General features: G+C 34.1%; 1 protein-coding gene across 4 annotated transcripts in view; it reads left to right on the top strand.

Annotated features, from left to right (window-relative positions):
- The window catches only part of LOC126759978 (innexin shaking-B), a 338,675-nt gene that overhangs the window by 276,102 nt on the left and 38,905 nt on the right, over positions 1–23,668 (top strand). The window contains exon 2 of one of the 4 annotated variants that reach the window (XM_050475279.1): positions 2,372–3,318. The exons of the other annotated variants lie outside the window; for them this stretch is intronic. Within the exon in view, the coding sequence (XP_050331236.1) occupies positions 2,959–3,318 (360 nt within the window). The 5' untranslated portion in view covers positions 2,372–2,958. The remainder of the gene's footprint in view (positions 1–2,371; positions 3,319–23,668) is intronic. 4 annotated transcript variants of the gene reach the window in all.

Genomic DNA, 23,668 nt, shown 5'->3' with positions numbered 1-23,668 from the left:
ACTTGGTATTGGAAGACAAAAAACGCAAATTTTTGTAAATCTCGAAGCTTCTGTAAAACTTCATTAAGTTTGATTGAGGAGTTCGGAAAAAATGCCTATAATGTTTTAAGTGACTGTATACAATAGCTAATCTCGAGTGCCGAACTTTAAAAGACTGTATCTCAAACTATTAGTCAGATCAACTTGAGAATTTAAGACAATAATCTAGAGAAGCTATAAAAGTAAATAAAAGCCATGAGACCACATAACCCCTTAAAACCTTTTCCTTCTTATGGTCAAACTCATATTCGTTTGATCTTTCCATTGGAGAAGGGATCAGCAATGTTAAGTCTCTAAGCTCTGGCAATGCACCCATTAGTAATTAATTTCTAAATATCCTAAGTAGCGTCTTATAGTATTGAGCAAGCATTGCTTTTCAAATCTGGAATCATTTTTCGCCTTTTCTGTTTACAATTGCAGTGACATCTTAACCAGAATGTGATTGTCATAACCTTTCATTACATTGCAAGATATTGTATGTCGTATTGTTCTCCTTAACCAGCATGAAACAATCTTGAGAAGTCGAAACATCCACTTCGATTGTAGGTGAACAGTTGGGTTCTATCAGTTTAGTTTAAAATTGTAGCATGACAGGGAGAGCAAAACAGGGTATTCCTTTTCGATATTTTTCAAAATCTATCAAAGTTCTGAGATATCAATATCAAGCTCAAATATGTATAAATGCGTTACCTCAATTTCGAAGTGATCTTGACCCAGTTTTCAAGTAGCTTTCCTATTATCAATTCTACCTAAATTCGTATAGAGATTCCACGGATGTAAAAAGTCTTTCCGCAATAGTTTAGTGATCGTTGATTACGCAAGCGTTAAAATAAACATCTTTTAATAACTTAGGAGTGACGTCGATTGCGTAATTTTCACACGCATACATATGTACATACATTTATAAATTCAAACTTAGAAACAGCTATTACTCCCGGTCGGTCTTACTCAATTTATAGTCCTTATTTTTTTTTTTTATTATTCCAAAAAAATCGAAATGATGATACTGCACGATACTACAGATTATTTAGTAAACAAAAGCAAAAGTTTTATATTATTTGCTGACGAGTTAGTAATTAAAAGAGGCACACAGTGAATGGAAACTAATTTATTTGTTTTATTGTAAGAAAATTACTATACTATATGCCTGACATTCAGTTTTCCCTCCTCAGTCAATTAGACGAAAGTTGAAATGTAAGCAGAGGCACGTATAAAACTAAACAATTATATGGTAACCCTGCATATAAAATTGTAATGATAGTATTAATGCACACAATCATTTCTGGCAGCATTATTTAAAAGCCGACATGAATTTATAATACCTGATTTATATTGGGCGGCGCGGTTGGTTTCCTTCAAAACAAACATCGAAACAAAATTTATCAGAAATTGTAAATATTTAGAATAACTGGCCATTTGTAAAATACAAGTGCTTTGCCTAGTTCAAACCCCATACAAGTAAAATAATATTTACGAACCTGCAATTGAAGTCGTAAGGCTGTGTTGTACTGCAGAGAAAGTTTAAGTTATAAGGAAATATTGTCAGTAATTTTGATAATAAATAAATATATTTTTCAAACAGTATTTATTTTGCGCATAGATCTCGAGAAAAAACTATTTGACTTGATTTTAAGAAAGTTTGCAATCAAATTTGTTTTAAGATGTTAAAAATCAAATTTTTGGCTTTTTTTCTCTGATCTAAATGATGATGAAACAATAAAAATTATACGATGCAATTGAATTTCTAAAAATTTCATTAAAAAAGAGAAAAAACTAAAATAATTAAATGAAAATATTAACTGTTTTATAATTCAAACTTTTTTGTTTCTGAAAAGTTTGAGATTCTTTGATATATTAATGTAATTTTTTTAATAAGATATGTTGGCATCTTGGTATTATCAATTAAATAGATTCGGCCCACATTTTGACAGTCGATTTACCATATTTATTTCCTGGAGGATCTTTTCTCGTTCTATCACTTAGGCTTTGATTTTATTTAGGAATACTTTATACTGATTAAATACTTTGGTCTTCTATTTAGCAATTTACTTACTATTCATTTCATTTCCATGAAAGCTTAAACTTCCCAAGTCAATATATTACTTTGATACATGAGACTCTAAACAAATCAATTTAACGCCTATGTGTATAACTATACTTTTTAAGCGCGATTCCTTGATTGAACAAACTTAAATATAATGCTTATAGATCAGGCTATAATATCAAAACCAAACTTACTTAAACTAAAAATGAATATATGTATGTACAAGTATATATTCATATACATACATATATGAAATATACATAAGTGCTCCATTTTCCATCTCAGCAGTAGCGCGTCGGCAAATTTAGAATGCCGTATATCATAAAATATATTATTTTCATGCCGAAACGAAACAATATTGTGGACCACTATAGCTGCCAGATACTACTTACTTATTTACATATTTATAAAGAAAACACGAAGAAGTTTTAACATTTAAAATGCGAAATTTTTTTAATTATACAAACAATCACGATTCATTTATACAAAAACGCAAAAATTTCAAGTGCCCCAGTGCGTGTGTCTGCAATTCCGAACTAATTAAAACAAAAATTTGTATGACAATAACAAGATGCAGGAGAGGATCTGCAAAATATAATGAAATTCTCGTGATTACCACATACGTCACAACCAAACTATGGGACCGCCGGGAAAAAGAAAGAATTTCTGTACATCGAGACGATAACCATAAATTGGGTTATTGCATCCGCCTCCAATCCGCTACGAAAATTACGAAAATATAGATATAGAGCGAGAAAATCTATGTATACTCAAAACGAGTATTTGAAAATTAAGTGAAATCAGAAATACATTCGTATCCACGACAAAACACAAAAATATTTATTTATTTCGCATTGAGTTGCCGTTAGCGAAAAATGTTAGATATATTTCGTGGCTTGAAAAACCTTGTAAAGGTCAGTCACATTAAAACCGATTCGCCAGTATTCCGCCTACACTACTCGATAACTGTGATGATTTTGATGTCTTTCTCATTGATTATAACTACAAGACAATACGTTGGCAATCCCATTGATTGTGTTCACACCAAAGATATTCCAGAAGACGTGCTCAATACATATTGTTGGATACACTCGACATATACTTTGCGTGATTATTTCGGTAAAAAGCAGGGCATATCTGTACCATACCCTGGTATTGCCAATTCGGATGGTGACGTTCACACCAAGAAGTACTACAAATACTATCAATGGGTGTGTTTTTGCCTATTTTTTCAGGTGGGTAGTAAGCTGAAATTTAAATGTAATTATCATCATATTATTAGAAAAAAAAGGGCTAAGTTCGGGTGTCACCGAACATTTTATACTCTCGCATGATAAAGTGATAATCGAGATTTCATTATCCGTCATTTACATATTTTTCAAATACCGTATTTTTTTTAAGTTATATTCCGCTATCATCATTGGTTTTAATGTACTATATATTATACAGAGAGGGTATCAGAAGGAATTTAAAATAGCGTTATATTGGAAGAAGGCGTGGTTATGAAGATTTCACCCATATTTCGTACAATCAGGGTGTTAAGAAAATATTATATACCGAATTTTTTGGTTTTTGGTCCACGCGGGCGAGGCCACGCCCGTGTTCACGTTTTAAAAAAAGCCTGGGTGCAGCTTCCTTCTGCAATTTCTTCCGTAAAATTTAGTGTTTCTGACGTTTTTTGTTAGTCGGTTAACGCACTTTTAGTGATTTTCAACATAACCTTTGTATGGAAATCATCCGATTTCTTCCATTTTTGAACTGTATATGGAAATGCCTGAAGAAAACGACTCTGTACCCTATAGTAGTTTCCGAGATATGTGCAAAAAACTTAGTAGGCGGCGGGGCCACGCCCACTTTTCATTACATCCAAATATGCCCCTCCCTAATGCGATTCTTTGTGCCAAATTTCACTTTAATATCTTTATTTATGGCTTAGTTATGACACTTTATAGCTTTTCGGTTTCCGCCATTTTGTGGGCGTGGCAGTGGGCCGATTTCGCCCATCTTCACCTTCTTATGGAGCCAAGGAATACGTGTACCAAGTTTTCATAATATCTGTACCAAGTTACAGCTTGCACGGACGGACGGACGGACAGAAACGGAATCGGACGGACCGGACAGACAGACGGACGGAAAATGATTTCACTCGTCGCCCTGATCACTTTGGTATAAATAACCCTATATCTGACTCTTTTAGTTTTCCATACAACCGTTATGTGAACAAAACTATAATACTTTTTAGCAACATTGTTGCGAGAGTATAAAAACGCAACACGTTCTCTATTTTATGCAAGTAATAAAGCTTATTTTATATTCAAGAGTTTGTTACAGAAGGCGTATTTCTGAGAGTTACTCTATAGCTGCTAGAGTAACAACTTTAAATAATTACAAGCTCTGTTGCAATGAAGAAAATATAGTGCTGTATAATTGAACTTACATACAAACATTGTGAAAAAATACCCAGAAATTGTAAATAAAACGCAAAATATTTAATTATTCCTCAATATTTATTCTGTCGCCTTCAAAGTTATCCCCACCAGAGACTCATGTCAACGATTTTTCCAGTCCTCATAGCAGTTCGATCGACTGAAAACGGGTTCCATGGAGCGGCAATTTCAGTTTGGGAAACAAGGCAAAATCACACGGAGCCAAATCTGGTGAATACGGTGGTTGTTCGATAGTATTCATTGCTTTTTTGGCTTTAAATTCGGTCACAATCGTGGCTCGATGCGATGGTGCATTGTCGTCGTATATAATCCATGAATTGTTCCTCACAATTCTGGCCGTTTTCGAAGGATGTCCTCAAACGCCTCAACTCTGCCAAACATAACTCCGTATTGACCGTCTGTCTCTCCGAAACGAATTCTTGATGTACCAAACCACGAATATCGAAAAAAATAATGAGCATCAGCTTGATTTTTGAGCGGCTTTGGCGTGATTTTTTCATTTTAGGCTAGTTCCCCTCCATACCGTTGATTGTTGACTTGTTTGAATGTCAAAGTCATAAACGCATGTCTCTTGGGCAGTTATAATAAATTCCATGAATTTGGGATCGGAATTCGCAAGATCAAGCATGTCCAAAGAGACCTGTTTACGGTACTCCTTTTGAAAAAATTGAGCTTTATCAGAACGAGTCTAGCAAGAACGCATTTCGTACCCAAATTATCCACCAATATCATTCGAACGGACTCGCGAGAGATGTCGAGCTCTATTGCCATTTTTCTAATACATACTTGCCTGACAATTTCCAAGTACCAAGCACATTCACTTTTTTAATATTTTATTCAGTTGAAGAGGTCGAAGGTCGTCCAGAACGAGCCATGTCCTCAACTTTCGACTGTCTTTGAAGGCTTTGTACCACTCGTAGGGTTGTGTTTCTGATAAAACTGAGTCACCGTAAGCCTTTTCTAATATTCGCAACGATTCCGCACACGAAATTTCGTTAGAAATATAAAATTTGAGAAAATTCTTTGTTCGATATTTTTATCCATTGTAAAAATCGGAACTAACTACTGAGGTATACCGACTGAAGCAGCTGCTGTAAACAAAATGGTTGACAAATGGCGCTGGCGTAGTAATTAAGGATAGTCCTACCAACTTAGCAAAATATATATTTTCAAATATCATTTACCCGAGGAATTTAATTACAATTTCTGTGTGTTTTTTAGTCACAATGTATATTAAGCACTTTGGATCATTTTCATTAGATTCGCCTAACGGTGGAGAGTAGCGAATCGAACAGTTTATATTATCTGTTAAAAAAGTTTCACCATAGGTACTACTTTTTACTCACTTGTCCTCTAACGCATGCCCATTTGCATTTGTTTCTAATACTTAAGTAACTCTTTTGCACTGAGCATTATCCATGCCTTAAGTACTCTTCAAATACATATGTATTTTGATGCAAGCATAAATTATTGATCTCATTGAGTAAATCCTTAGTTTTTATACCCTGAACAGGGTATATTAAGTTTGTCACGAAGGTTGTAACACCCAGAACGAAGGATCGGAGACGCTATAAAGTATATATATAAATGATCAGTATATCGAGTTGAGTCGATTTAGCCATGTCCGTCTGTCTGTCTGTCCGTCTGTCTGTCTGTCCGTCTGTCTGTCTGTATATATACGAACTAGTCCTTAAGTTTTTAAGATATCGTTTTGAAATTTTTCGCAACGTCATTTTCTCTTCAAAAAGCCGCTTATTTGTCGGAACTGCCGATATAGCTGCCATACAAACTGAACGATCGAAATCAAGTTCTTGTATGGAAAACTTTCACATTTGCCAAGATACATTCACGAAATTTTGTACACATTATTTTTTAAGGCAACAATGTAATCTCCGAAGAAATTGTTCAGATCGGATTACTATAGCATATAGCTGCCATACAAACCGAACGATCGGAATCAAGGGCTTGCTTGGAAAACTTTCGCATTTGACCTTGTATCTTCACGAAATTTGGCATGGATTACTGCTTAAGGTTGATTGTCACAAAATATGTTGAATTCGTGATTATTATTGGTCAGTGGGACGAAAGTGTAAATTCTAGCGAAGCTAACATCTAATACTATCGAAAAAGAGCATCCCATATAAATACATTTTACCCAATTATCCAAATTGCTATATATTGTATTTGCATTGGTGAAATAGGAAATGATATTATTTAGCAAAAGTAGTTTCGTATAAACAAAACACTCTTCGCGCTTTTATTTTGCACAAATTAAATAGTCTACGGTAAGTGATCTTACGCGCCCACCCCAGACTCGCGAAAAAGTATATAAATATAGTACGTATGTATATATTCGAGATGGCATAGAGGAAATAAAATAATTTAACGCTACTTGGTATCGTCACATCGGCTATCCACCTCTTCGGCTGCCCTCAAATAATTCATTGGAAATATTGGGCACTGCATTTAAAATAATTTATTGTACTCTAATCTGTTACACAATTATAAAATTATGATACAATGTGCTGAGGAAAGCTGAAGATTTAGCAGTGTCATTTAACACGCCCCAATGAACGCTTCAAACATTTTCTACGCGAAGAATCTTGTCAATTGATTCAATGCTCAATGCGCGATCTCGTATTTTATATCAAATATTGGTCGTAAATTTGGCAGCAAGACGTGGGTAAAGATCATAATCATGAAATAAATTTAATATTAATGATTAGTTTCATGAGAGACGATTTCACACATTGATGCTGCCAACATGTATGAAAATGTGTGTGAAAATCCCAGCAGGAATATACACTACTTCAGGTCCATTTGAAACTAACTTATTTTAGGAAATTAGTGTGCTATTATTTCAACATTCAACGAACAGGTTCAAATCTTTAGATCTTCTCGGCTGATAATAATAATTTGCCCCATATCAGTGTTCATGATAATTAGTATATCCATCGTTTAATATTATTCGTGACTTAATGAGTCCAACCGAGAGAGACTAATAGGTTAAATTTTCTGACTTTCACTTGTTAATACAGATAATAAGTTTTAAAATAAATATAGAAGCCATATCATACCTCGTGATTTGTTACCCGACCATTTACTACAGACCATACTCATTTACCATAAGCAAATATAGTGGAATATAAACTTTTCAAATAAACGGTCTGCCGACATTGTATGCACCTAGGTTCTTTAGCTACACTCTTACCCCTTGGTCTTCGCTGACTCTTGGGACTATCACATTCTCTACAAAAACAAAGAACTTATTCAGTAAATTAAAAGAGCGTCTACGCGTCATTACTGAGGGGAAACTCTATAATACATTTATTTATAGGCAGTGAATATGCCACCACGACGACATCTATTATAGTGCTGTGACACCAACAGAACGCCGCCGCATTTAGCAAAGCTCATACAAAAACATTGAAATTTTGACATAGGCGGAAAAGTAGACTAAGTGGAACTAATAAGCATTTGTGTGTATACTATCGGTATATATGTATGTATGCATTCTAGATCATTAAAATGCGCTGGAGAAGAGCGAACTTCGTGAAAATGCTTTATTTATTTATTTTTTTCACAAGTTGTATTTTGTGCAATCTTTAAAATTATATGCTTTTTAATCGGCACTGAATTTATTAGTAAGAATACCGGCTTTTTACCGCTAGACATTATACACACTCGAAGGCTTTCGAACGTATTCCCCAATAGTAACCAAAAATGAATACATAGACATATCAACATAGGACAGGTTAATGAAAATTTGGGGCGTCCGCTGACTGTGTGCATAGTAGCTAAGTATGTATGTATATACATATCAAGATATAATTGTATATTAGTTATGGTACTTATGGTATTCTCGTAGTTAAAGACCGGTATTTTTGGAATTTTATAAATAAAAGAGATCTGTTTATGTCTCTGTAGGAGATTACATACCTAATTTCATGACACAAATTGCGAATGCTTTACGCCAAACTAAGTGGCGTTTCAATCGTGGGATGTTTCTTCCCAAATAACCAGTGTACCCACAGATTTTTTGCCGATGACAATAATAAATCTTACAGCTATGGGGTCTATAACTAAATTCGTTCGATGTACAATAGTTTTGTTCAAATTATTCTCCATCTGAATCTATAACATTCGCCCATCTATCTATGTATATAGATGGCTTGGCTTGGTGGCCAAGAACGAATTAATACTATTTTTGATACCCTGTTCTGATGCAAATCTTATTCCAGTGAGTGCGTTATGCATTGAACAGAACAAATGGTAGTCAAAATGAGTTATAAGGTGGGTGAAGCAAAACGTCCCAGCATATCCTTCTAATTCTATATCTATACAGAACACTTTGGTAATGGATATTCGGCTTTGTTTCTATTTTTTTTTGCGTTTAGGATTGTCGTAGTTAATCCATTTATTATCATCACTACATTTTTCTGATATGCGAAATGGTCTTTCAATAATTAATGTCCTGGTTCAATTCTGTTTTTAAAGGTTTGAAATGTATGCGTGAGAGGCTCACAAAAATTCCGCGAACTCTTCTTGTGTTTGGCAACAATATCCAACGAGTACTGCTTTCAATTCCACATCTTAAAACTTTCTTAATCGCTCAGGACGTTTTTCGTCTTCCAAGTTAGGATGCAAAATGTGCAAGCTACTTTAGGCTCGTTCGCTGATCTTGAGAATATTTATCAGAATACCATGCTGTTCGGCTGACTTTTGCATGAACAATGCTCAACATATGTATTTGAGATAAAAAATTAAAAAAAAATCAAAAAAAAAAAAATGTTTGACAAAAATGCTTGACAAAAATTTTAACTAAGATAAACTCAATATAAACTCAAACGTGGAAAGATCCACACCCTCGCTATATGATTTATATGGTCGTTTCCTGACACTAGGATTATTTTAGTTTTGTTTTGCCTTTATATCTTCATTAATGTATTATATACATATGTATATATTCTAAAATAACGTGTCAAAGTAGCTGATTTTTGCGCATTGTTCAGTTTGGCCACCGATTATGTCATCTTTTTACTTAAAATTGACGTTCAACAACTATCAAACTTTAAATAGTTTAAAAACCATTGAATGTGAGGTATGTGTGTGTCGCTATATCCCAATTTTTGAAATAAATTTCAGTTCGATTGTGTCCAAAGTATTATTAACCTCCTCAAAATAACAAGGTTTGTATTTGCAATTCCATGGACAGACAAATAGGCTTGTGACAGGTATATGTATGTATGTACATATGTATATAGGTTATCAGCTTAAATAAGGCGTGAAGTATGAGTGATGAAACATATAATACTCTGCACAATATATTATCCTTAATATAAGTTTTAATCGCCTATTTTAATTTTTCCAAAAATCGCCACGACCTTAACTTTCGCCGTTAAGGATTGAATTGAGTGCTGAAAAAACTATGAAATTATTGATGAAATAACTTTAAGGCTTTTGAGAAATTTGAAATTAATGATGTTCGTTTGTAGATGTGGTGAAATATGACTCAAATACAGATTGTCGATTAAGAATAGTTCCAAGAACGAATCCCATGAGTAATTCAAGAGCAACAAAAGAAAAATATTCAATTTTTAAATGTTTTTCAATGCTTCTTGTGGGTGAATATTATGAGTTAAAAAACAAAAGTAAAGATTTTAAAATTATTAAAATAATAATTTATATAACTTTTAGAAGAATTTAGTGTATATTTCAAATAAGGTTTAGACAGTTTTAAATGGTAGAATGAAAGTAATTATGGATGTTGTAAATATTTTCAAGTATTGCACCTGTTTAAGTTATACGAGTATGTTAGTTTATTATTTACTATGTAGCGGTCCTCCCATCTTTTGGAAAGCTCAAAGAAATTAATGAAATTGTCGGGTCATTATGATTCGTTAATGATCATTATGATCCGTTAATGACCCGGCGATTTCATTACGAGTTGATATTGTATATTTTTACAAAATATATAACCGAATGCAAAAGTTTTGCTAAAAATAAAGCAATAGCCTTAATATTATAATATTGATGACATTGTATTTGCAATACTCGAAATAAATATATTTTGTGTGGATAGGCACTAATTGCATTGTTGTTAAGTCTAATTTATTGAATTAGTTGTTGTAATGTGTCCAAAACTGACTGGTTTCAATATTTGCCTGCACATATTGTCGCGGTCGTGCATAATATGAAATAGTTTTGGGTTATTTGATGGCACATGTCACACGTAATAGTTCTCTCCGATTTGTTTAGTGCCAAGAATTAGAGTGACGACAAACTACATATAGTTTATTTATTTTTCTTTGTTTATTTTCTACTATGCCATCGTTGTGTGGGAGATGTACTTGAAAAATACTCGCTCATCATGCATACATGTGTCTGTACATTGCGGAATTATAAGATATTCATCGTAAAGCAAATGGATATTTTATTTCAGAGCTGATGGTAGTTTCCTTGGTGTGAACCAAGCAATAATCCGCTGCACGATTTTCGTTGGAAATACTTGTATACTTGAATGTGTATTTTTAAAGCAAATTATGAAAACTAGTACTCACTTATAAAATCAATTGCATTTCAATATTTATAGTATAGATATTCCAGCTTTTATAAAAATCGATATTTGTAATAACATATTTAAGCGCTTTCATACCCATAATTACAAGTTTTAAGACACAATTATTGACTTATGGTACAGTCAGTGTGTGTTCGAACTCAGGCTCTGAGAAGCTTTAGTCTCTTCTTTTTGCTAAGAACTCTATAACAACGATAAGTTTCGACGTTTTTCTCTGCATATGAGATGTGTAGCGTGGCTTATACTCTCTATGCAGGCGTCTTGGCGGAATAAAACAACTTTTGTTTTGGGAAGAAAAATTTTCTATTGTATGAAACTGTATATATATCAAAAATCTTAATAAAAGCTTTATATTAAAAAAATTAAAAAATTCAGTACAGTCACACTATTTCGCTGCTAAAAAGATTAATAATCTACTCACATGAAGATCCATTTTCGAGACTGTATTATGTATGGGTATTCGGAGCAACGAATGGACATAAAAATGTACCTCTTTTCCACTAAATTGTGTTTTCAGAATTTTAGTTAGCTATAATTCCAACCAATTCTAATTTAAAATAAGAAAAAAAAACCACGACAGCATGAAATCGATAACACTCTTGGACAGAAAAATTTTTTGTAGCAAAAAATGGAATACACATTTCTTTACCATATCTTGATTTTGATCGGCCAGTTGTATAGTAAATGTATGCTATAGACGGTTCGAACTAATGAACAGATTCTTAATTAATAATTTCCCGCTTTACGATTGACTTTAGACTATAAATATTAGGAAATAAATATAATATTCTGAACAAATAGAGTGAGAACGTTTTCATAAGATTAATGTGGTTTGTTTTCGAAAACTGAAAGGATGGACCGATTTTCCATGGAACGTATAGTCCCAATTGTACTCAATGTACTACTCATTTCTGTTTTTGATTGACTTAAAAGTTTAAATACGGTCATCATCATATTTCATCTTTAAGGCGCATTTTTGAGCCCTAAAAATCTCATTGAATTCGTAGCATAGGGGAAAAAAGTTTTCCTAGTCCAATCCGCTGTTATGGAGAAGCATACAAGTTTTTCTCGAAATTGCACTTTACAAATACGACGAAGATGTTTTCTAAACTAAGCCACTCACGATTTTTGTAGTTTTATTTCATCTATTATTATTCCCTGAATAGGGAATATTAATTTTGCAACGAAGTTTGTAGCATCTATAAATATGTATATGCATGTATATACATATGTGAATGATCAACATGACGAACTGAATCAATTTGGTCCTCTAGTCTTCCAGTTTTTGAGATATCGATCTGAAATTTTTGAAAACGTTCTTTTCTCTCCAAGAAGCTGCTCATCAACCGAATTCTGTACTTTACATTCGGATTAATACTTCCCTAAAATAAAGTTTGTCGAACCTTCGGTATATCAGCTAAATGTGATTTACTTCAACGAAAATGATAAACCGTGTTTTACTAATAACAGTGCCTCTAAAGTATCTTAGTGAAACTCAGTGAGTGTTTGATATAATAGGTTTTCAAAAAAGTCTTGCGGTATTTTTATTGAATTTTCAATTGTTCATAAAATTGGTTACAATAATGCGATTCAAGTCAAATATGCGCCGTTTTGTTCAATGACGCGTTCCCAATGAAATGCCAACTTCATAATGCCCCTGTCATAGAAGCTCGCTTCCCTATTGGCAAAAAACTCGGAGAGCCAATTTTCACAGGACTCTCTTGTGGCCAACTTCAGACTACCAAGCGCGTTCGCCATGGACAGAAACAGGTGGTAATCACTTGGTGCGAGATCCGGACTATACGGTGGATGCAAAAAAACCTCCCATCCGAGCTCCCGGAGCTTCTGGCGCGTCACTAAAGATGTCTGTTGTCCTGATGGAAGACAATTCGGCCTCTGTTGATCAAAGATGGCCTCTTCTGCATGAGTGCTGCCTTCAAGCGGTCCAGTTGTTGACAGTACAGGTCCGAATTGAGCGTTTGGCCATAGGGGAGCAGCTCATAGTGGATTATTCCCTGCCAATCCCACCAAACACACAGAAGAACCTTCCTGGCCGTCAATCCAGGCTTGGCCACCGTAAAAGATTTTGCAACGAAGTTTGTAGCATCTATAAATATGTATATGCATGTTCCATTCACGATTTCGTCAAATCCTTTCACTAAGTTTTCGAATATCGGCTACATCTGAAGGTCTTTGCCGGCTGTAATCTTGGCAAGTTGCTAGAAAATAAAATGTTCTATTTCACCCGAACTTAGCCATTAAATATTCACATTTTCCTATTAGGTGTTTATTACTATTACAAGAATATAGAAAAAGCTTGGCACGCGACCATGATCGTGGGTAAACCTTGGCAAACCCTCTAGCACTCTGAAACCAAAACAATAAATTGTCAATCGAAAATAATGTCCCAATGTCCGGTTCCACGGAAAAGTTGAAAAAAAGTTTTCACAAAATAGCTTTGAAAAAAAAAATTATTTATTGTACCACATATTGTGATAAGTAGATACATATATAGTAAAAATTTAAATTCGGAAATATGGACCCATACAAAAAGACAGTTTCAAAAAAAATGCGTTGAAAGTTTGGCGTAGAGACGAACCAGTTTGGATGCTGGGTCTGCACATTATCTATATCTCCGCTAATAATTCGAATTTTGAAAAATCTCTATATTTTTAAATAGTAAAACTTTGACAATGTAAAAAATAATATTTTTCTAGTCAAGAAGACCCACTTAATAATAAATTTAATCTTACTTAAATTATGGGTAGAGTTATTTTGATAGACACGAACAATTTTAAACAAATTTATTTCATGTTTATAACAAAGTAAGACAATTTATTAAAATATTGGGTAAATTATATTAGCAATCACAGTTTAAAAAAATTCTCTAAAACTGAGTAATACTCTTTTATGTTTAAATACTATGTATGAGTAAAAAATTATGTTCGTACATAAAACAAGAGAAATTCATCACCGGCACTCATTCGGCTCGCCTGCATGTTCAAAGTACAGATATGCATCAATGACGTTTTCGTTGAAATTAAGCGTGAAATTTTGCAAGCACTTTCGTATACCGATCGTTGCTTTCCGTTTGTAGTATATGTCCGTATGTATGTACATACATATATCAATTTTCCGTTTGCCTGCATGGCAACGTTTTCTTCTGTGTTGTGAGCTTTTATTATAATTTTTGAAAACAATTACAAAATCGCCTTGCTACAATGCATACTTGGCATATTTTCAAAATCAATTTTCAAGTTGAATGCATTAAGCAGAAAACATACGCAAAAGTAAGTTTTCACATAAACATGCGTATACAGAAACGGAATTTTGAATGGGTGCGGGTAGATGTTGTTGGCTCTGGCGGCCATGCTGATTTGTCGGCGTCTGTCAAATATTTTGCTTACAATTCTACCCCTGACTGATTGTAATTTAGACTATCTGGATACGTTGATATACGCGGTCACCATGTTTGACGACACCAACATATTGTATAAACGCAATTGATTAATACAATTAATACACCGGTACTTCGAAGTTAACTTTTACAGGTTGCGCCTTAAATTTTTATAACATTTTTTTAAGGAATTATTGTTGTTATCGGGAAATGAGCGAATTTATGTTTGGTAAAAATTCAAACTTTGCTCAGAATCCAACATTCGATCGAGGCTTGTGACCGATTATTTGACTAAAAATCACATTTTAACCATTAAGAACTCCCCGTATTCACTTGATATGGCACCGTGCGACTTCTTCCTTTTCGGAAAAATGCATTTGCCCATTAAAGGAAAGCGTTATGCAGACGTAGAGGCCATTCAAAAGGCTTGCACCGGCATACTGGCGGTCATACCGGCCAACGAGCGAAAACATTCGTTCGACATGCTTTTGGACCGAGCAAAAAGCTGTATTGAAACAGAAGGAGACGGTTTTGAATAAAATAAATTGATTTTGCCGAAAAAACAATTTTTTCCGTTTTTTTTTAGTTTACTTTGAAGACACCTTGTAGATTAAAATGAAAGATATATGTATCAATGGTTCGAAATAAGTATTCTGCTGATTTTATAGAAAACATTGTTAAGGATTTTAAGAAAAGAGAATCGGTTATGACTATTGCAAGAAAGTTTGGAGTAAATCATACATACTATTGTTTCCCGAACATTAAGCCGATTTCGCAAATCAGGCTCTTTAGTTAAAGTGCATACTGGTGGATGACCGCGGAAAACAACAGAACCAGAGGTTAAAGCAGTCATTCGGGAAATAAAAAAAATACTCTTTTATATCTACAACAACTATTGTAAGACAGCTGTCCAAAAGCGATTTTCATGCTACAGGAGGGCAAAAAAGCCGTATATTTCATTAAATAACAGACTGGCGTGACTGGAATTCGCAAGGATGCACACAAATTGGACGATTACCAAATGGCGAACTATAGTTTTTTCTGAAGAATCGAAGTTTAATATGAAAGATTCAGATGGGCTGAAGCTGGTAGGCAGACCGAAGAGACAACGCCTAAATCAACGTTACACAACAGGAACGGTGAAACATGGTGGAGGCAATATACTAGTGTGGGGTTGTTTTCCAGGGTATGGAATAGGGCCAATTATCATATAAATATCATTTATGTACAAAAATATTTTTTATAATATTATGCTGCCGCATGCGGCAGAAGAAATGCCTTTAAAATGGAATTATCAACATGACATCGACCAGAAATACACTGCTATTTTATAAAAGGTTTTGAAGTGACCCGCACAATCATAAGATCTCAATCCCATAGAGGACCAATGGGAACATAAATTTTTCAATCATAAAACCATTTCGTGTTTCAGTTTTGTCGCACCAGATTTTTGGAATTTTATATATTTTTTTAATAAGTTAATTTGTGTAATTTTTACTAATTCAAAAACTAAGAATGAATGAACTACTACCTACTTTATGATCTTATTAATTTAAATACCGACACGGTAGATTGCGTGTTTTAGCTTTGTCGCACACTGTATATCACAGTTTAAGAATATGCGCTTATGGATTTCAAACACGCGTGTTTTATATGTATGTAATGCTATTTCTAATGCCATCAACTAATTTGTCTTTACAATAATTGACAGACTTTTAAACGATCCCAAATATGGGAAATTTCGCCTTCTATTGACTTTACACCATTTTTATTGGTGAAAATTAATCTTAAAAAATAAGATGTGTACTGATGAACTAGTTGCAACAATTTATAATACACTTTTATACATGCTTCAAAACCCGCTACGGCCCTATTTCATCACATATTTTGTGGACATATAAGCTGGAGGAGTATTTGAAATCATATTTTTAAGCCCGACTTATATCGAAAAATGTTTAAGGATGGCTTGTTTTCAGGGACATGAGTAATATAGTATATGATAGAGAGTGTCTGAACGTATGCAAAGAAAGTCTTGACATCATTATGTCTGAGATGATATACGCGTACTGTTCCTCATTCCTGGTTATTTATCGGAACCGTCGATATCGGATAACTATATCATATAGCTATCATACAAACTTAACGAACTAAATCAAGTTGTGGTATGGAAATTTCTTCATTAAGTTTTTAGGGTATTTAATATTAAAATAATCGATGTACTATATAATATAATATAATATACTGTAATAAGATGCAAATACCGGAAATAAGTACATATATATGTATTTGCATGTTTTATTCTAATGTTTAAATTGAGTGTTATACCGGTTGTTTTGAAATAAAACAAAATTAGAATTTTAGTTTTTAGCAATATTTAACAAATATGGAAGGACTGAGTTCATTCATACTCTACCAATTGGCAATATACAACGGCAGGAAAAGACTTTGAGGTGTTGGCGAAAATTTATATTAAACAAGTAAAGAAGGCTAAATTCCGATCCAATGCAACATTTTATACTTTCGCAATTTATGGGGCTCAAACGCGCTGAAAGATTGTAAGATATTGACTAAACTTTGTATTGAACAAGTAAGGAAGGTCTATGTTCAGATGTACCCGAACATTTCATACACTTGCAACTTGCAGAAATCAAAACCAGGCAAATACCTTAAAGTGTAAAAAATCAACCAGAGGATCCAACCAATTTTATATATACACATATTCTATATATAACTCTCCATGAAGAAGTTCGAATAGCAATTACCCGTCTGAAGGACAGCAAAGCAGCGTGGGCCGATGGATTGCCGGCCGAGCTATTCAAACACGGCGGCGAAGAACTGATAAGGAGCATGCATCAGCTTCTTTGTAAAGGTCGAACGAAAGCATGTCCAACGATTGGAATTTAAGTGTGCTCTGCCCAATCCACAAAAAGGGAGACCCCACATTCTGCGCCAACTATCGTGGGATAAGCCTCCTCAATATCGCGTGTAAGGTTCTATCGAGCGTATTGTGTGAAAGATTAAAGCCCACCGTCAACAAATTGATTGGACCTTATCCGTGTGGAAAACTTTAGACCTGGGAAAATCAACACCTGCCGACCAGATATTCACCATGCGCCAAATCTTGGAAAAAGACCCGTGAAAGAAGAATCGACACACACCACCTCTTCGTCGATTTCAAAGCTGCTTTCGACAGCACGAAAAGCCGCGATGTCTGAATTTGGTATCCCTGCAAAACTAATACGGCTGTGTAAACTGACGTTGAGTAACACGAAAAGATCAGAATCGAAAAGGACCTCTCCGAGCCGTTCGATACCAAACGATGCATGGTACACTTTATTATTCAGTATAATCTCCCTGAACATTAATACACTTGCTTCAACAATCCTCCAATCTGTGGATTCCATCCCTGAAGTGAGAATCCGGAAAGTCTGCAAAATCGCTTCAATAGCCGTTATGACCTCCTTATTTGACGAAAAACGGAATCTGGTGAATACGGTGGATGCTCCAACAATTCGAACATTAGTTCATGGATTTTTTCACGAATTTTTTCTTTTAACTGGTCCAAAAGGTTGCAATAATATTCAGAATTAATTTTTTTTAGCAGTTTGCAAGTAATCCACAAACAAAATTCCTCTCACTTTCTAAAAAAAACTGATTCCACAACCTTCTTTGCCGATTTCCGGACACGAACTCGTTTCGAAGCCGAACAACCAGGTTCATACTACTCTTTAGTCTCTTGTTTTGGTTCACGATCATGGTGATAGAATTTGTTTTTGTTCCATTGGTAGCGAATGCGGCACCCTTTGTGTACACAGCTTTCTAAAACCCAAAATTTCACTTAAAATATGCCTCGCACTGCCTAATGCGACGTGTAGAGTCTCTACTAAATCTTTCTAAGTCAATCGACGATCTTCCAAGACCACATCCTGTATTTTATCTATGATTTCAGGTGTTGATGCGCGTTTTGGTCGTCCTTTACGTGGATCGTCTTCAAGGCTTGTACGACCACGCTTAAATTCAGCAACCCATCTTTTTACTGTTCTAATTATAGGTGAATAATCATTATTCACTTCTAACATCCGTTCGTGAGTTTCTTTTGGTGTTACACTTTTCAAAATTAAGAAGTTATCACTGCACGATATTCAATTTTTTCCATTGCAAAGAAATACTGTGACACGGCGACACTAAGTGGCTTGTAAACAAACAATTAATTGACAAATTATGATGAAACTTCACATATGTTCATATGAAGAGTGTACCAACAAAACAAAAAAAAATTGGGCTAGTAGCAACGCCCTCTCTTATTGAACGACAAAACTTATTGAACAATCTGGTACTCCTGTCATCAAACAAACAGTCGTCACACTCGCGACTAGGCTCCCATGTGACTGTTGACAGTCATAACATCGAAGTTGTAGATAATTTCGTCTATTTTGGAACCAGCATTAACACCAACAACAGGAGCTACATTGGACTGAGTAGACAATAGAGAAGTAAAGTCCTCTCTCGGCGAACAAAAATTGAAATCTCCAATTGAAGAAACCACTGGCGCGCTGTTGTTAACTCGGCTACAATCGCGAAATCGGTGTCTACGCCAGTAAAGAAGAAGAAGGATAGGAGTTCTTATAAGATCTATTTGAGCCTACTTTTTAAAAATGTTTTTTGCCCACAGATGCCCCATGCTACTGCGATCCCCAGTGCGAAATTACAGTTCTATATCTTAATTTAGTGCTTAGTGATGGCACTTTATAAGTTTTGGGTTAATAACTTTTTGTGTGCTGTTGTGGAAATTGTGTTAAATTTTGTGTGATAAACACTATTTACTATCGAAGATGGCGAATCTAAGTTAGTCTTTGGAAAACTTGGAAAAAACCGACGTTTAGCGGTGGTACAAAATGTTTTCAGAGGGTCGAGATTATGTGAACTATGCAGCGCGTTCCGGATTAATGAATGAAGAAAATAGTATTGGCCAATCGTCGAATAACCATTCCGCTTACTACCTATAATAGTAGGAAAAGTACCGTTTGAGAAAAATTGTTTTTATAGATTTGTTAGAGTTACCATAGAACTTGAAAATAACATCATTCGTTTCTGGAACGGGAACACATTTTTTCAGTATTTCACAGAAGTATAATGTTATTATAGCAATGGAACAGAGTGTATACATTTTTGCATTATAAATTATATTTTGCGGACACAAGTGCGGTTGGTAGAAATAGATCACATTGATCGGTTAGTAGTTTCAGTATTAACACAGTCAGATGTCTCCCTATCGATAATATTGGGAATAGGGGAAGGCATATTCGGCCTAAATTATTCACTTGTATGTGGCATGTATGAGCTGTGGTAATTTTTGGACTATTACACATTTTCTGCACTAAACTATAGTATCTCTAATATTATACTACGGTATATGTAAAACTTCACCTAAAGATGAATGGAGCAATTTTTCCACTCCGGCACCTTTGAGTCCTTCCCACTTCTTCTTTGCTGTAATATTTGATACTCCTGCCGTATTTATTTAGTATAACATGTTTTCGATTAACGAAATTTTGTGAGCGTGGTAGTAGTCCGGTCCCACTCATCTCCCATATCAACATTCCGATAGTCCCAAGAAACAAAGTTTTATCAAGTCATCTAAATTATTAATATATTTAATTCTTATACGGGCAGTCAGACGTACAGACCGAAATCCAAACCACCACCTTTTCTAAATTCCATATTTATTTTTACGTCGAGTTATGAAGAATACATACATATTATACATACATACATTTCCGTCATGATGATGACGAATAAAATGTTGGCAATCAAATATAATTTTGATTTAAAATCGTATTCGTAAAAAGCTTTTACTTGTTGCGAACAGATTGCCAATATAAAATGACTGAACTTTCACCTCTTTCATTATTAATTAAAAGTTGTGTTTCAGAATCGCATAAATTTAAAAAATATGGCATTTCATCGCGTCAGAAATATTGCTTACCAGCATACTTACATGCATATACGTACATATGTACATATGTATATTTACTTTTATATATTTTTCATAGTCATAAGTCATTACTTTTTTAAAGAGAAGGTACACATACCTAAACATTTGATCTATATGTCAATGTATGAATATAGAAGCCAAGCGAACAGCTATATTTTTAAGTACAATAATAAAACTTTATAGCAATATGGTATAGTGATTTAATAAATACTATGGATTTAATTAACTTTACTGCGAGTGTCCGAAATGTTAAGATCCATCATAAAATAGCGTTGATCGCTCACATTTGGCGCTACCAAGAGTGGCATGTGTTTGCCGTTAGTGAAACACAAAAATCATACAAAACGAAAGAAAGCACCGATTGTGACTTGCAACGAATGACAATGACACTGCGAACTTCATCAGCAGGCGAAGCGGAGAAACGCCTACGAAAAGGATTACTTGTTAGAATAAGCGCCCCTGCAGTCGCCAATGAAAATAATTTCCGTTGACAAGATTTGATTTGGCGACACGGGGCTCTTGTTATTTACAGCTTATTGTTTTAGGAGGTGTTATTGTTGGCTAATTTATGATACAAGTTATTATTAATATGTCATCGAAATTAGCATAAATTTTTAAAATCGGACATTTTGTCACTTGTGGCGTTAGCTTGTTTACCTTATCGCTTAATGCCATCAGTACTTCATAGGGTAATTGATGGTATTTTTAACTAAGCCTTAAGATTCAAGTGAATGCGTCAGCAGCGATACATTGGAGTGAAAAGTTTGTCAGTATATTGTTTATTTAATTTTATAAAAATACTAAAACAGCTTCGCCACTGAAGGACTTTCCAACTTAGAAAAAATTGAAATATCTCCGTTCAAATGCTTGTCAAAACAATGACAAAATACATGCGGCGTGATCCACCAAAGCTCACCAACTAGATTGCGGTTGACACTTTAATGCTTATGTAATTAATAAAATAATGCAGTGGACAAGCACTACAAGATTGTAGAAAATCGCTTTCGTGCAAAATAAAATTATGTGAAACCAAAAAAAACTTGAGTGATGTCTACTAAAAAAATAAACCAGAATACATACAAAGTAGGGCGGTGCCCGGTCAGTTCAGTACGAAACTCGAAGAAAGAACTTTTTACTCTTTTAACTCCTGTCCTTCATTAACAAATTCAGAATTGTCGTATTTTTCTATAATTCTGTGTGATATTATTTTGTCAGAGGTAACTGAAGTTATCGTCACCTATGAAAGACATAGAAGTGTAACGTATATAACCTATAGATAACATCAACATCTTGAGTTATTAGTAATAAAAACGGTAAAATGGATAAACGCAACAAATACAATTCTTTAGAAATCTATTGGTGTATAATTTTAAAGAATAATATATCCTGTTGGTATAACGACCAGATATACTTATTTCTAAGCTATGCTCGAAAATATATATTTGTATTTTGATTGAAATATAATACTGTAAAAAAAAAGAAAAAAATTTAACTTCCTTTTTGCACCGTTACTCGCCCCAGAAAACAAAAGATACCTTACAAACTTGATATTGATCGTTCAGTTTGTATGACAGCTATGTATATGCTATAATGATTCAATCTATCTGGTCAATTTCGGTGTTGTATTTTGAAACTTAAGTTTTAAATTGTTGTATACTTTTTCTACAAGGGTAAAACATAATAAAGCTTGTTCCAAATTGTCTGCAGACAAAGTGAGATTCTCTAATGCTTGCGTTTTCTAAATTTTTTTTTTTAATTTCTTACACTAAAAGCAGTTTTAGTTACACTTGAAGCATCTAAAATTTGTCTCAAATAATTATTTTCTAGTAACATTTTATTTGTAATGTTTTTGTTTAGAAGGTTTCAAGCGACAACTGTCGATGTTGATAGCAGATTTGGCAAAAATCCGTATAGGACATATTTTCGGTTGAGCGACTACGAGTTGCTCAAGCAATTTTTAAAAAGATTGCTATTAAGTGTATTCTCCGGACAAACAGTAATCAAAAATGGATCATTGCCAGCTATACCAGGATTTGAAAAGCATCACATTTTCCTCGGAACTGTACTTTGACACAGAGAATGAGGGTAACAAGGGGAAAATGGGCGTGTTTAATGTACACATCTCTTAAACAACTGCAGCTACAATGGCAAAACTCTCTTAGGAGAGGTACCAACCCAGTGCAAAGGTACTGTTAAAACCTTCTATTTAAAAAAAAGTGCGATAAATCAATAACTAGATACGCTCAGTAAACTCAACTTTAAAGTAGTCGTTTGTTGAAAAACTTACCGAAAAAACTGTTCAAGCTCCTAAGTGCCCAGTACCTGTAGTTGACTTTTACCCCAAAAATCGTTCAATTTGTCAGATATATAATTAAAATGCAGGGTAATAATCTTTTCCTGACAATGTCTGTTGGTTAAAAATGGGTTGAATCGTGTCAATACTTAGCTCCATATACCTAATAAAACGATTTTCGAACTTCCGGATAACTTTAGACCGATTATATCGGCCAACATGTCAGTTATCTCTATGAAAATGAGAGAGTGTGTTTTACTACTGATAACAGGGTGTCTAAATTGGATGAAATTGGGCTAGAACTTCACCTAACCCTCATATACCAAACGTATAACATCCGGGTGATTTTATTTGATACGATTGGTGATGGTATGTGAGGTACCTTTATGAATAACAGGAAACATTTAATTAGTATGCAGCATTTTAATACAATATAGTATTGGCAAAAATAGATAAAAATGGGTCGACACTTCCTTCAACTCTTCTATGAGTACTACATACTTTCGCATACGTATTTTCGTGTTTTAGTAAACCTTATGTCGAATATGTGGGCCACCAAAACGTACTTAAGAAGCGGTGAGGTTGACTGTTCAAATAAAAACTGACTCTCTCCTGAAAATATCCAAGGCTATCTAAATTAGATTTGAATAAAAACATAGGAATTCCTTTCATAAGTGCATATTTATGTTATTAGTACAAAATTTGTTATTTTAAATATTTTTAAAATAATCATTTGTTTTTCTTTCATTTAGGCGATTTTTTTTAACCAAGATGGCTGGCCAAAAACTTGGAAGGTAATTCATGCAACTTATCATGGACTTAGATATAAAAAATTTGTTAAAAAACAAAAAAATTTATTTAGGGTTTATATGGAAA

The sequence above is a fragment of the Bactrocera neohumeralis genome, chromosome 5 (genome assembly GCF_024586455.1).
Source record: "Bactrocera neohumeralis isolate Rockhampton chromosome 5, APGP_CSIRO_Bneo_wtdbg2-racon-allhic-juicebox.fasta_v2, whole genome shotgun sequence".
In the NCBI taxonomy this organism is placed as follows: domain Eukaryota; kingdom Metazoa; phylum Arthropoda; class Insecta; order Diptera; family Tephritidae; genus Bactrocera; species Bactrocera neohumeralis.
This window is presented reverse-complemented; position numbering and strand designations above follow the sequence as displayed.